The sequence below is a fragment of the Canis lupus genome, chromosome 22, assembly GCF_048164855.1.
Source record: "Canis lupus baileyi chromosome 22, mCanLup2.hap1, whole genome shotgun sequence".
Classification (NCBI taxonomy): domain Eukaryota; kingdom Metazoa; phylum Chordata; class Mammalia; order Carnivora; family Canidae; genus Canis; species Canis lupus.
Genome location: NC_132859.1, coordinates 45,748,159 through 45,762,119, shown reverse-complemented (window position 1 = coordinate 45,762,119; position 13,961 = coordinate 45,748,159). Strand labels below are relative to the sequence as shown.

Below are 13,961 nucleotides of genomic sequence, written 5' to 3'. Positions count from 1 at the left end.
TAAGAAGCAAACAAGAGTGGTGATCTTTGGGGAGTAGATCTGGGAATGGGGAGAACATTCCCAAACTATGATAGAATGAGCTTCCATTGATGAAGTCACCCAGTTTGTGATAACTTGTTATTGCAGCCCTAGGAAAAGATTATGACACCTTTCTGAACACACTCAAAGAGTCATGTGCATAGAAAGGACTTAAAGTGAGACGGTTGGACTAAAATTTCTGGAGTAAGGAAGCCAAGGCTCAAAGATTTGGGAGCCTGACCACAATCATACTATACTGATCACCAGAGCTGAAACCCAGGCTTACCTCCCAGCCTCCACCCAGTGCCCTGGCCCACACCACTGTGGATGGGCAGGAGAGCCAGGACGAGAACCCAGGTCTTGCCCCTGGTCTGCGAAGGTTCAGGTTAATGGTACCGGCAGTGATGACCTCTGTGAGTTATTTGAGTGTAATCGCTGCAACATTTACAGAACCTTTGCTTTGTTTACCCAGCAAAAAGAAAATATTTAGTAAAAAACACAGCCCTAGTATTTGCCTGTTTCCACAGGGGTTCCCTGAAATTACCAGTCAGTTAAGCAACTACAGCTGAGAAAATCTGAGCTTCAAGGCCTGCCTTGGATGAAGGAATGGGGCGGGGGGGGGGGGGGGGGGGGGGGGAGGTCAGCACTGCAACATCTGAAAATGCCCCAAACTTTCTCTACTGTGATTGCTCCTTTGAAAAGGAGGGCCCATGTCCTGCTTACAAGACCTAATAAACCAAAAAAAAAAAAAAAAAAAAAAAAAAGACCTAATAAACCCTTGTAGCAGGACAGTCACCAGGGTGCACACACTCTGGGATGGCTGCTCGGCTCACCACAGAGGCCTTCTGAGCGGACGTCTGAGGCACACACAAGCAGGCCCCAGGGCCTCCCATATGTTCTCTGTGCCAGACCTGCAGGCCAGAGTTCCCCAACAGAACCCTTCCCTTGGAACCCTTGAATCAGAACTTTGGGAAGAGCTCCTCCAGTAGTGGCAGCTGGGGTAGGAAGCTCCAGAGGGATATAGCCTTAGCCCTCCACCCTGAGAAGAAGCCACTCTGGACTGAGAAAATATAATACTTATACCCAGAGAGAGCAGAAAGAGGGGCTCCCTCCACATTCCCCTGCCTCTAAGCCCAGCTGCTTCTCTACTCCTTCCCTAGTTACTAAAAACATCGGCAGTCTTCTAGAATATTCCTCCTTTTTACCTAAGCAAGTTAAGTTGCTCTTATTTTCATTCACTAAAGAGGGAGGACATGAGAGAGGCTTGCCCATTACATCTCTCTTTATAGCTTCACATTAGACAAGGATCTGTATCGGGGGTCCTGTCCTCACCCAACCCCAGACATCTGCAGTCACATTCCTTCCTACAGGGCCTCAGAAAGCCTCAGAATACTTCCCCCAACATTCATTCTAAGTGGTATTCCCAAAGGAATCCTTTGTGCCATTCCCAGATGCACACCAGAGATTCGAGCCAAAACTCAATGTGTGCATCCAGACACGAACACCCAGAGTGCCATACCAGGGAACAACAGGCTGAAGATAAGCCCACTGTTTCTTACCTCTCCCTCAGCTTCATCATCCCTAAGAGGCACATAGGTCCCAGAACAGCTAAGTCTGGTTTGCACACATCCCGTAGAGACATCTACCCCATCAGCCGGGGTTACTGCAGTTTCCGCCTCATGGTCCTCCCTTTGCCCCCAGCCTCACCCACCAGTAGCTCAGCCTCCTCACTGCCATTGGTAAAACTGTCCCCAATCCATCAGATTACATGCCAAGGGGGGTTTAAAATCTCCAGGATCACCCATCCCACCTCCTCTCAGGCATCATTTTCATGAAAGTTCCCAAAGGTTTCAGGCCCTGTATGCAGCTTCTATATAGTTTAACATCCTGAGTTACAATCCACTCATTCTCTTGGCATGTATCCCCCCCACACACACATAGCCTTTATGCTTCACGCCCCGTGCTAGATTTTTCTGTTCTTCCCAGTAGACTAAACTCTTAAGGCAGAAACTAAGTCCTACTGAGTCTTATTACGTCTGCACCAGGAGCTCAGCATTGTTAAATGAATAAATGACTTTTTGGTTATTTCTTTACTTATCAGAGACAGGTGAGTAAATTGGAGTTATAGGAAAGGAAGAAATGTTCTAGAGTTTAATTCGAAATAGACAATTTCACTCATGGTTTTAGATTTATGACCATTTCCTGAAAATCCAAGAATGTCAACTGTTCCCTTAAAGAAGGACACAAATTTAATAAAAGCCAACCACATTAAAAAAAAAAAAAAGCCAACCATAAAAAGGACAAACCAGAAACAACCAGATAAGTCTAACCAAAATAAAACTGCCAAAGCTCTTAGCTACTTGGGGTAAACAAATTTATAAGCACCAGTTGAAAATTCAACAGACAGCATACAAGGCCATATATTCCATGTGAAATTCTATTCCTGGAGATTCAGAAATGCTAAACGCAAAGAATAACCCTGTAGATCAGTGGTTCCTAGACTTTTGGAACTAACAGAAACATTTACACACAGAGAAAAGAAACTGAAGAGAACTTGGGGGCCTGGGTGGCTCAGTTGGTTAAGCCACCGACTCTTGATTTCGACTCAGGTCAGATCTCAGGGTCATGAGATAGAGCCCTTGCCAAGCTGTGTGCTCAGCACAGACTCTGCTTTATTTTTTTTTTTTAATTTTTTTTTTATTTATTTATGATAGTCACAGAGAGAGAAAGAGAGAGAGGCAGAGACATAGGCAGAGGGAGAAGCAGGCTCCATGCACCGGGAGCCTGATGTGGGATTCGATCCCGGGTCTCCAGGATCGCGCCCTGGGCCAAAGGCAGGCGCCAAACCGCTGCGCCACCCAGGGATCCCCCAGACTCTGCTTTAAATTGTCTCTCCCTTCACCTCTGCCTCTCCCTCCTTCACTCAAAAGAACATGCTTTCTCTCTAAAAAAATGAAAGAAAGAAAGAAAGAAAGAAAGAAAGAAAGAAAGAAAGAAAGAAAGAAAGAAAGGAAGGAAGGAAGGAAGGAAGGAAGGAAGGAAGGAAGGAAGGAAGGAAGGAATTGAAGGGAATCTAAATAGAGTTGCCAACTCTCTATTTTGCCAAATAAGGACATTTTTCCAAAAGCAAACCATCAGGGGGCACCTGGTTGGCTCAGTCAGTGTAGCATGTGACTCTTTATCTCAGAGTCGTGATTTCAAACCCCATGTTGGGCACAGAGTTTACTTTAAAATTTTTTGAAAAAAAAACATGTTTTAAAGTATACCATCTACTGCCTCCATAATTTCACTCCAAAGGAATATTTGGAGGAATATTTTAACTCCAAAAAAAAAAAAAAAGCCAAAAAAAAGAAAGAATGTAAACTCAGACCAAAGACTGCCATTCTTGAAAAAAGATGAGCCAGGAGCCTTACGGTACATTGCAGGCTTGGATGGTGCACACATAGTGTGAGCTTTGAGAGTAGACATTCCAAATTTGTAAAACCACACCAGGTCACTAGAAGGTATTCAGGAAATACCGCTAAAAGGCAAAGACGGATCAATTATAACTCCTAGTTCTGAAGTGGAGTCCCGATCACTTGACTTCCCTCCCAGCTGGGAGCTGGTGATAGGCCTGATTTCTCCTCACTGCATGCACAGAGTGGCATCCTTCCATTTTGTGATTTGAATGAGAATAGTCCAAGGCAGATGTGTAATAACAGTTGAAATTTACTGAGCACTTACTGTGTGCTGAGCCCTGTGCTAAGCCCTTCTCGGGCATTTTCTTATGGAACATCCCAAACAATGCTAGTGAGGGAGGTACAATTATTACCCCTAATAGTATAGGTCAGGAAACAAGTTTCATCAATGTGAGGAGAATTCTCCGAGCAAGGTACAAACCGAAGTCTGATACCAAAATCTGCATTCACAACTCTTCAGAGAAGATGAATATAGAAAGGGTGAGGGTGATTGGGGGCCTTCAAAATTAAAACCAAATCCAGGGACACCTGGCTGGCTCAGTTGGTAGAGCAGGTGACTCTTGATCTCGGGGTTGTAAGATCAAGCCCCATGTTGGGTGTAGAGATTACTTTAAAAAAAGTTAGGTCTCTGCAAAAGCAAACCTGAAGGAAACTGAAAAGTGAGCATTCCATACTCTGCCCCAAGACAGATGAGGAAGGTAAGCATCAGCCAGCACAGGTTGCTTACAAATCCTGACTCAGTGTCTGCTAAATCCAGACTGCCCAACAACTACCATATTCCCCTCAGTTAGCTTTCCCATTCTCCCTTGGAGCACCTGGGAGTTATAAATGGTTGTGAAGTCAGGGCAGCCCCCAAGGAGGACACAAGGCCTTTCTCTGACAGCTCTTGAAAAAAGGTGCTTTCTCATTCAAAGGAGAACTTCCAGTTTGGTTATAGCAACCCTGTCATCTCCTCCTCCAGATCACCCCCAAGGCTCTCTGTAATCATTTAAATGCTGATTAACGGCCTCTATTCCACCTCCCATCTTCAAAACACAGCAGTCTTCTTCCCCTCTCATCTGGAAGGCAAGACAAACCCAGCAGAGGGCTAAAACACCATCCACTGCAGCATGGGGAGGGTCTGGAGGCACCCAGGAGCACCCCATAAAACAAAACAGTCTCCTCCAGACAAGGACGGCTGAAAGACACACCCCGCGAAGGGAGGGTCCTTAGCCGTGCTGGGAGGATCCAAGTTCTAGCCTCAGCTCAAACACCAGCTGACAGATTCCTGAAACACAGGGAACTTGAAGTTGGCCTTGAAAAAAGTATGAATTTTAGCCAGTCTGAACAATGTATTCATCCACAGTCTCAGCCTTCCAGATAAAACACAGAGTTACACACACACTTTCCATGGCTCCTAACCCCATTTAGAATAAAGTGTAAATAGCTCAGATTCTCATTCTAAGTCCTACACACACACACACACACACACACACACACACACACACCCTTTAACTTAGCTTTCCAATATTCTCCAACACTATCTGCCTGCCATGTTGTAGCCACATGACCCTAAATTCTTCTGGCTCCTTCCCTCTCACGCGCCTCTGCAGTGCTGGAGCTAGTTCCCGAAGGAGAATATAAGGATACAAGTATCCTCCTCATATGAGAAAGGCCAAAAAATATGGAATCAAGTCATCACTTTACCTCTTCTGGGCCTGGTACCATGTTAGCCTAGGCCTCAGTTCCCCTCCTGAAAAACAGAGACAGCATCGCCTAGATAACTGGACTCCCTATTTCCTCAGTCAGTCAACACGCATTCATTAAATGACTATTATGCACCAGGCAACTCGAATGGATGCCTGGGATATATGGATAAGCACAACCCACCAAAACACGGCTGCCCAGAAACTTACATTCTGGTGCAGGGACATCTGTAAAATGGGGATTGCTCATACTACTTCTGTGAGAATTACGTAAGAGAATATCTGAAACACACCCAACATAGAGCCCCGTTCAAAGTCAACTGTTATTATTATTACTATTATTATATTTAGATTAATAGTCTAAGCCCATTTGCTCACTATTATTCTTAATAAGAAGCTGCTTCTTTTATCTGGACTGTCCCTCCTTCCCTCCCATATCCCTCAATCTGCCTGCTGGTAGTTCTCTTCATCTCCCTAAGCAGGGTTCACAATAACCTCTCCTTCTTCCTCCTGGAGAGGATTCAGGAGTTGCCAACCATGTTGGTCTATGTCTCCACTGCTGCCTTCTCACAGATCTGCCTGGTATTAATTCTGCTCTACTGCCACGAGAAGCACCTACAGCTCATATGTTTACATCTTCCATAGGTCAATGCAGGGCCTTCAGTATATGAAGAGAATTCACTTAGAAAATGAAGCAAAGAGAAGAGCAAGATGGAGGGGAGAAGGATGGGCCTATCAGAGGGAAAGTCTGAGGGCCAGACTCTAAGGACCCTTAGTACCCAGCCAATAAGTTTAGACTCGAGTGAGCCCTCAAAGTTGCCAATTTTTGAGCCTACAGGAAGAGTGGACCTCAACGGGCAGAGGACGAGCTGGTCCAGAGGTGACCAGAGGAGAGAGTCCCTGGAGGCCACAGCTGGATGTGAAAAGCTCATTCCAGTTCAAGGCTGTGAGCCAAGTATTCTTGTCACTGGGAATCAAATCACCCAGGGTACTGGGCACTGTAATTCTCTATATTTTCTGTGTTGTGTAGTCCTGGCCTGGCTTTCCCCAAAAATATCATCAGCATTTTCCAGGCTTAGCAGTCTCATTCCCTTTCCAAATGCTACCCCACTGATAGGAGGACCCAGTGCTTAAAAATAAAAACATGTCAATCTAAGTGTTGTTGGATCTTCAAACTCAGAGAGAGCCAAACTCAGACCCATCCTGGCTCTGACAGACAGAGAGTTCCATCAGCTTACCAGGCTCATCATGATGAGTGCAGCAGGTGGGCACTGATACTGACCAGGCAAAAAATAGAGTCAGTTCAGGTAAACTGAGTCCAGGGTAGCACAGGTAAGGTTCACCTTTCCAGATATCCAACAGAAACAAGGAAGCAAAGCAATGCTTACTTATGAATGTTAAGACCAAGAAAAATGTCTGGTTAGGAAGAATGGACAACCACACCAATCAAAGGAGAACACTGCTCTTGGTTTGGGCATGGTGACATTTTAAGGTTCCAAGATGTTTGTTTACCTGGTTCAATACTTTTTAAGTTTAAACCCGAATGCTCTCCGCATCACTGCCACTGTCCCCACCATCGATCTCTGCTGTAACTTCAAGTGTCATCTTTGCTAAAGAAAGTGTCTATTTCCCCAAATTCCTCTTTCTCGTAAAGATTTCCCATAACAACGAATTGATGGCCTTAAGAACTTTAGGCTGCACTCCGAGGAAGCTTGTCACCAAAGTCATGAGCCCAGAGCCAGCCGTGAGATCAAGTGGAAAACCAGAGGCAAGCCAGTGACGGCTCCACTTCCCCAACTAGAAAGGCAAAGGAGAGCTTATTTCTTAATGTCAAATGAAACAACACCACGCTCTCCGCTCTCCACAATGGCCCGAGGCCCACACCCCAACCTCCATTTCAGTTCTTAACATCCACAGGACCAATTTACCTTCCTCAAACATGGGACTTACAGGTTCCACTCTGGCTACTAAAAAGATCTGCAGTACTGTATGATCTCTTTTCGTATGGAATCTTAAAAAAAAAAAAAAAAAAAAAAAAACTCATAGATACAGAGAACAGATGGCTGATTGCCAGAGATGAGGAAGGAAGATGGGAGAAATGAGTGAAGGCATTATATATTTATGAAACAGAAAATTTTAAAAATATATATATAACTGATCTGACTTTGTAGACCTCACTTTGGAGAAAAGATTTTCATTTATTTTTGTTTTCCACCATTCAATTAACTCTTAACACTAATATGTACAAAATGCTGTTACCCGTTCTATAAATAGAAAAGGATTCACAGAGAGGAACCTGGGTGGCTCAGTGGTTGAGTGTCTGCCTTTGGCTCAGGGCGTGATCCCGGGGTCCTGGAATGGAGTCCTGCATCAGACTCCCAGCAGGCAGCCTGCTTCTCCCTCTGCCTATGTCTCTGTGTTTCTCATGAATAAATAAATAAAATCTTTTTTAAAAAATAGAAAGGATTCAAACATATCTAAGACATGGCCTCTACCTTCAACACAATTTCAAATCTTAATTGACAATTAATGAAGCTGTATGGTTGGCATATGATAAATCCCAAAATATAAGCTAGCCCTTAAAATAGTGACTAGGATATTGTAGATGTTCACCAGATGTTTTGAGGAAATTGTATATGCATAAAATGATTTTTACTATCTTTGGTATCTAGAGAAGATAAAAGGAAGGTGGTACTTTTTGTGCCATTTACCCAGTGACAGCTAAGGCTTTAAGATGAAAGATGGGGCCACACCTTAAGTGAATCTAAAGTAAGAAAAAAAAAAAAAAAGTCAGCAGTTATAGACCCAAAAAGGGGAGGGGAGGAGCAGTGATCCTGAGAGATAGGAAACAAATGAGAGGGAACCTTGGGACACCTGGTTGGCTCAGTTAGTTAAGGTCGGGCTCTTGATTTTGGCTCAGGTCCTGATCTCAGAGTTGTGAGTTGAGCCCTGTGACAGGCTTACACTAGGCAGGGAGTCAGCTTGAGATTCTCTCTCCCTCTGCTCCTCCCCCCATTCTCTCTCTCTCTCTCTCATAAATAAATAGATAAATAAATAAATAAATAAATAAATAAATAAATAAATACACTTGGGCAGCTCAGTGGTTGAGCATCTGCCTTTGATGATCCTGGGGTCCTGGGATTGAGTCCCACATCGGGCTCCCTACAGGGAGCTTCTCCCTCTGCCTTTGTCTCTGCCTCTCTCTGTGTGTGTCTAGCATGAATAAATAAATAAAATCTTTTTTAAAAATAAAATCGTTTAAAAATAAGTAAAACTTAAATGAGGGGGAACCTTGTAATTGTCACAATTTGCTGCCAGAAATCATTTTCTGAGCCTAGCACAGGCAGGGGAAACCCAAGGAAAAAAGAAGGCTGGAAAAAAAGAATCATTATCTCAAGAAGCAAAAATAAAATGATAAGACGGTATATGCCATAGAAATGGGTCTTTGGAAGCAACGGAGGAAAAGAGAACTAATCAGCAAAGAGACATCTGAGAACCATAAGAGCAAAGTCTCTATTTGGTCCCTCAGAGTCAGAGGCTGGAACATCAAGACAGTGGGTGTCCAGTCCCAGAGCAACCCTTAATTAAAAAGACTAATGGGCAATGGGACTCGGTTTCTCCCTCTAGAAATGTTCCCAGCCTTGCTCCTAATGCTGCAGCTGTGGAATTCTGAGCAGAGACTTTAAGAATCGACTTTCAAACTCATGAATCCAGAGTCTGTGGTAGCTCTGCAGCACCCTCCTTCCTTCTTCCTCCACCACCCCAATAAAGGCCTAATGCCAAGGAGCCATTATGTCCCTATCTCTCCACAAGGTCTACAGGACCCCACTGGCCTTCATGGCAGGCGGCCAGCTCAGTGTGGACAGACAGATGGACCTAGATTAACTAGAAGCGTCCCTTGTCTGCCTCTGTAGATGCTACTGGTGGGAACCACACAGCTATGTCCTATGGCACTCTCACTATCCAAGCATGAACTTCCTTACTCTGGTTCCAATTTCAGCCAACTTCATCCCTCCTACACCAAATCCCTCCTTCCAAAGTTGATTCCTCAGTGAAATTCTCATGTTCTCCTCCGTCTCTCCTGATATGTCCCAAAGAGAGCTTGCAGATGCAACCTACAACTGATTAGTCAATCACAAAATCAAGTCATGGGTTATGACTAGCTTTTTTAAGCAACAGAAAACAGAACAGAATAGAAAATACCATTGTGCTCCCTCCTGTAGAGAGACTAAATGTACTGTACAGCCTTTGTTGCAATTTTATACTTATGTATGTGGGTAGGTGTAGGTATCTATTGTGGGTCTGGGGAGGAGAAGGAGAAGAAAAGAAGGAGGAGGAGGAGGAGAAGAAGAGGAAGAGGAGGAGGAGGAGGAGGAGGAAACCCACATCCTGGGGCAGCGGGATCCTACCCTGGGGGTGAATGCCACACACACCTATTCCACCTCCAGCCTTTGTGGAGGGTGCAAAAACAGCCAAGGTTCCTTAGAATTCAAACACCCATCCTGCAATTCTACAAAACAGACCAGACTCTGCCAACCAGTCAAAACAAACTTCTGACTCTCTTAAAAGGTTGTGCTTTCATTAAGGCATAAAACAAGATGCTCAACAAAAGCCCCAGCCATCCGGGTAAACGCTTTGCCTCGAAAAGATACCTGGCACCGGGGAGGCTCAACACCCACTGGCAACGGGGAGGGGCAGGGGGACCCTGTCAGTGGGCATGCAAGGCCCTTCGCCCCCAGCTCTTTCTCCCGCCTCAGGATTGATTGGGCCAGCAGCACCTGGGCTGCGGATCAGAGACCTCAGGATCCATCACCCTACTCTCCCCCTTTGCAAAAATTTTCTCTTTATTTTTCATATTGCACGTGTCCCCAGAAATTGTCCCTGGGAAGCAGAAAGCTCACAGGCTCCCGGAAACGCCAGGAGCCGAGCCGGGAGCAAAGCTGGCCCGCGCTGCGCCCCAAGGAGAGGCGCTGTTGCAGCGGGGCTGCGGGACCCCCAGGGCGCGGAGAGCCGAGCGCAGAGCGCCGCACGGCGCGCCCGCCCCAGCCCACCCCTGCGAACGCTCGCAGCCGGACCCCTGCACTTCTCGCCGCGGGGCCTCGCTGCCACCCTCCCCTACGCTCGTCAAGCGGACGATCGCGGACTGGACAGCCCCTTTCGGGCAAGCCCGGCTCACGACCGCGCGCGCTGGGGACCAGGCCTGCGCGGGGCTGGGACCGCGACCCTCCTGCCGCCCGGCGGCGGCCAGCGCTGTCCAAGTTCCCGCGGATCCCGCCCCGCGCCCGGACCTGCCCGCCCGACTGCGTGCCCCGGGGGCGCGTCCGCCCGGGCGCCCGGTGCCACCTGCCAGCGGCCCCGGGGTCCCCCGCGGGAGGTGCGGGGTGGGCCCCGGAACCGCAGCTCCGGCGCCGCGGGGGTGCGGACCGGGCAGGCCGCGCGCCGCCGCAGTCCTGTCGCAGCGCTCGCCCTCGTCCCCGGTCCGGGCAGGCCGGAGCCGCCCCCGCGCGCCCCCGCGCCACAGGCCCGGGTGGGCCCCGGGTGGGCCCCGGGTGGGCCCCGGGGGACCGCGGGGCTCGCGGGGGGAGGGGCGGGGATGCTCGCGCGCCAGCCGCCTCGGGGGTCGCCCACCCCGCGCGGGCCCGGCAGGCCGGAGGCGCCCCCCGCGTCTCGCGCTCCGCTACGCACCTAGCTGCCCGCGGGTCCCACATGGCCGGGATCGCCGCCGCCGCCGCCGCCGCCGCCTCGGGGGCCGCTTCCCGGGAGCAGGGCGCGGCGAGAGGCGCGGGAGGAGGCGCGGGAGGAGGCGCGGGAGCGGCGGGGCCCCTGCCGGCGGTGGCGCGGCTCCCGGGCCGGCCGAGGGGGCGGGGGCGGGGGACCCTGGCGCCCCAGCTGTGTGCAGCGCAGACCTATTCCAAGTTTCCACGTAGTTGCAAGAGCTCGAAGACTGTCACGTGCACGTCGCCGCCGGTGGGAGGGCGTGTTTGTCACCGTGCTCCGAAGAGGCGTCTCGGTGTCTCCCATCACGCGTGCGAGCGCTCCATGGGGCTGGCTCCGGCCGCCTTCGGGAAACCAGTGCTTCGTGTCGGCGGCCACGACGGGTCCTGCCACACGCTTGGTCTTGGGCGACTTCTGCTTTCGTAGGCTGGACCCGGCGCCACGGTGGGGAAACAGCACAGGGTCGGCTGACGGCTCCCCCTCTTCCCTCCTGTTCGCTCCAACAGAGAAACCAAAGACACCAGCCGCTGCCCAGCAATACCGTGCCCGCTCCGCCGGCGCCTCGGACGGTGACCCGTGGGCTAGCTGGCCCTCGCTGTGCTCGGCCTCCGTCCTGGGGACACGGGCCCTGGGTGGGCAGGGGCCAGCGAGGCCCCGGGCGTCGTGACGCTCACGGCCGCGTTCGAGATGCTTGCGAGGACTGAACCTCTCCCCGCAGGCGGAATGGCAGGGAAGCCCCTGGAAGGGCAGAGAGGACGGAAAGAGCTGGAGACGGTTAGGACGGACTCAGGCTGCCATTCCTCCTTTGGTTGTCGGCACAACAGCCCGCACAGCCTTTCCTCCGCTGCTCGGGCTCGGCCCAGAGCCTGTCTGGTATGGGGACCACTTCCCCACACGCCACGGGTTTGGCCCAACCGGAGAGCGAAGCCCAAGGTCCCTTCGGATCAAGGACTTGGCCTACACTGCCTCCTGGCAATTCTCTCACCCATCAGGGGCCACAGCACGGGGCAGCCCCAGGGCGGGGAGGGGGGGACCACAGAACATTGGAACAATGAGGCAGGAAGGATTTGGAGACACGTGGACACATCGTAAAGCACACAACCGTGTCCTTCTCTGCACTGCTCACTCTGAGTCAAAAACCAGCCTGTCTAGCTAGCCATCCCTTTGCTCCTAGAGTCTCAGTTCCTCTGATTTCTCCTGTGCATTAATCTTCCCCAAATGTCACATTGCATCACTTCCAGTTCCATGACTTCCAGCAGAACCCCTGTTGCCTACTACAGATCAGATTAGGTAGCTAGGCATTTGAGACTCTTCACAATTTTACTCTGTCCTTCCAGTCTTAGCTCCCTCACACACAGACTACCCCAGTGGGTCCCAAACGTAGCTGCACATAGGAATTACCTGAGGGCCTTTTAAAAGTCCTGATGTCTGACTCCTATCCCCACATATTCTGATATAATTGCTATGGGGTATGACCTGGGCATCAAGATTTTTTTAAAGCTCCTCAGGTGATGATAACATGAAGCAAAGTTTGGAAAACACTTCTAGTCTCCAAATACTTGGAGCCACTTCCTACTTCCCAGACATCATTGGTCCTTTCACTTTCAGGAAACTTGACATATCCTTTCTCTGATTTTTTTTTTTTTTCAGTGTCTCCCAGTTCTATATGTAGGAAAGGTCCATAGCACCTCTTCTAGCATGGCTCTTCTTTTTAGCCAACTTCAGGGAGTCTCTGTTTCCAAAAGACTTTCAGGTTCTTGCATGAAGGAAAGCAAGTCAAGAAGTTGGTGAGGGTGCAGTAGGTTAAGAAGGTGCCTCTAAACTCTCACCACACTTTGACCAGTTTTCATAAGCACCTTAGAATCTTTTTGTCTTATTTCTTCCTCTGTATCTTTCATCATGGTTCTCAAAACAATCATATCAGCTCAAAACAGTCCTCAAAATAGTCACCTTTCTTTTAAAATTTGTCTCTTCTTTTTCTTATCTTTTAATATTTGTATCAAAATTAGAGATTCTCACAATTAAAAGAGCAGTCCCCCCCCCACCTGACTTATTCTCCAGAGGCAACCAATTTTACCCTTGCTAGCTAATCATTCATTTTTCCAGTTCCCGCCTCTAAATAACACTGCTACTTCTTGTGGGTGGTTTTCCCCCCAGTTTACACATTATCAGATACTTCTTTTTTAGATTGTACTTGTCTGAAAAAAAATTCACCCTTGATGTCATTTGGCTGGGTATAAAATTCTAGGTTGGAGTGATTTTCCTTCAGGATTGTTAAGCTATTACTCCAGTGACTGCTAGCTTCCAGTACCACTGTTGGAAATCTGAACACATTCAATTATCCATCTTATATGATCTCTTTTAAATTTCTTGCAACCTGAAAATTTCTCTTTTTCTCCCCAGCGTTTTGAAATTACACAATGATATACTTTGATGTGGGCCCATTCATTTGTTCTACTGTGTACGGGTGGGTTCTTTCATTCTCAAGCTATTTAGTTGAGAATGAAACGCAAAGCTCAAGCTATTTAGTTCCAAGAAATGATCTTGAATAATTTTGTTGATTGTTTCTTCTCCTCTATTTTCCCTTCTCTCTCTCTCTCTCTCTCTCTCTCTTGAAATCCTGCTATTCAAAAATTGAACTTCTAGGATTGGTCCCTATGATACGTTTCCCTGATGTTCAATTTTTTTTTCTTTTTTTACCTTTTTGGCTGGAAGATTTCCTCAGCTTTATCTTCTGATTTTTCTTAATGAGTTTTTTTTTTCTGATAGCATACTTTGATTATTCCAAGAGCTCTTTCTTATTCTGTGATTTGTTGGAATACCCCATTCTCTTTTTCATGGTTACATGACTTTTCTCATCTCCCTGCAGATTTAATAGTGATTTTGTTTTCTCTACATAGGCTCCATTCTCTGGGTTTCTTTTCCTGTTAATGTTTCTTATCTTATTCTCCTTATTATGAATTTTCCTCAGATGGTTATGTGCACAGGACTTAGATTAAGGAAATAGGATGTCCATCAGTGGAGAACTAATTGAATAAACCATGGTATCCCCACACCATAGAGAACCATGCAACTGTATTAAGGA

At 47.9% G+C, this 13,961-nt stretch overlaps 1 protein-coding gene across 1 annotated transcript in view; it reads right to left on the bottom strand.

The window, feature by feature from the left end:
• Nucleotides 1–11,021, bottom strand: part of TRANK1 (tetratricopeptide repeat and ankyrin repeat containing 1) — a 99,905-nt gene extending 88,884 nt beyond the window's left edge. Inside the window, exon 1 of the mRNA XM_072793442.1 lies at nucleotides 10,847–11,021. Within this exon, the coding sequence (XP_072649543.1) occupies nucleotides 10,847–10,869 (23 nt within the window). The 5' untranslated portion in view covers nucleotides 10,870–11,021. The remainder of the gene's footprint in view (nucleotides 1–10,846) is intronic.
• Between the last annotated feature and the right edge of the window lie 2,940 nt (nucleotides 11,022–13,961).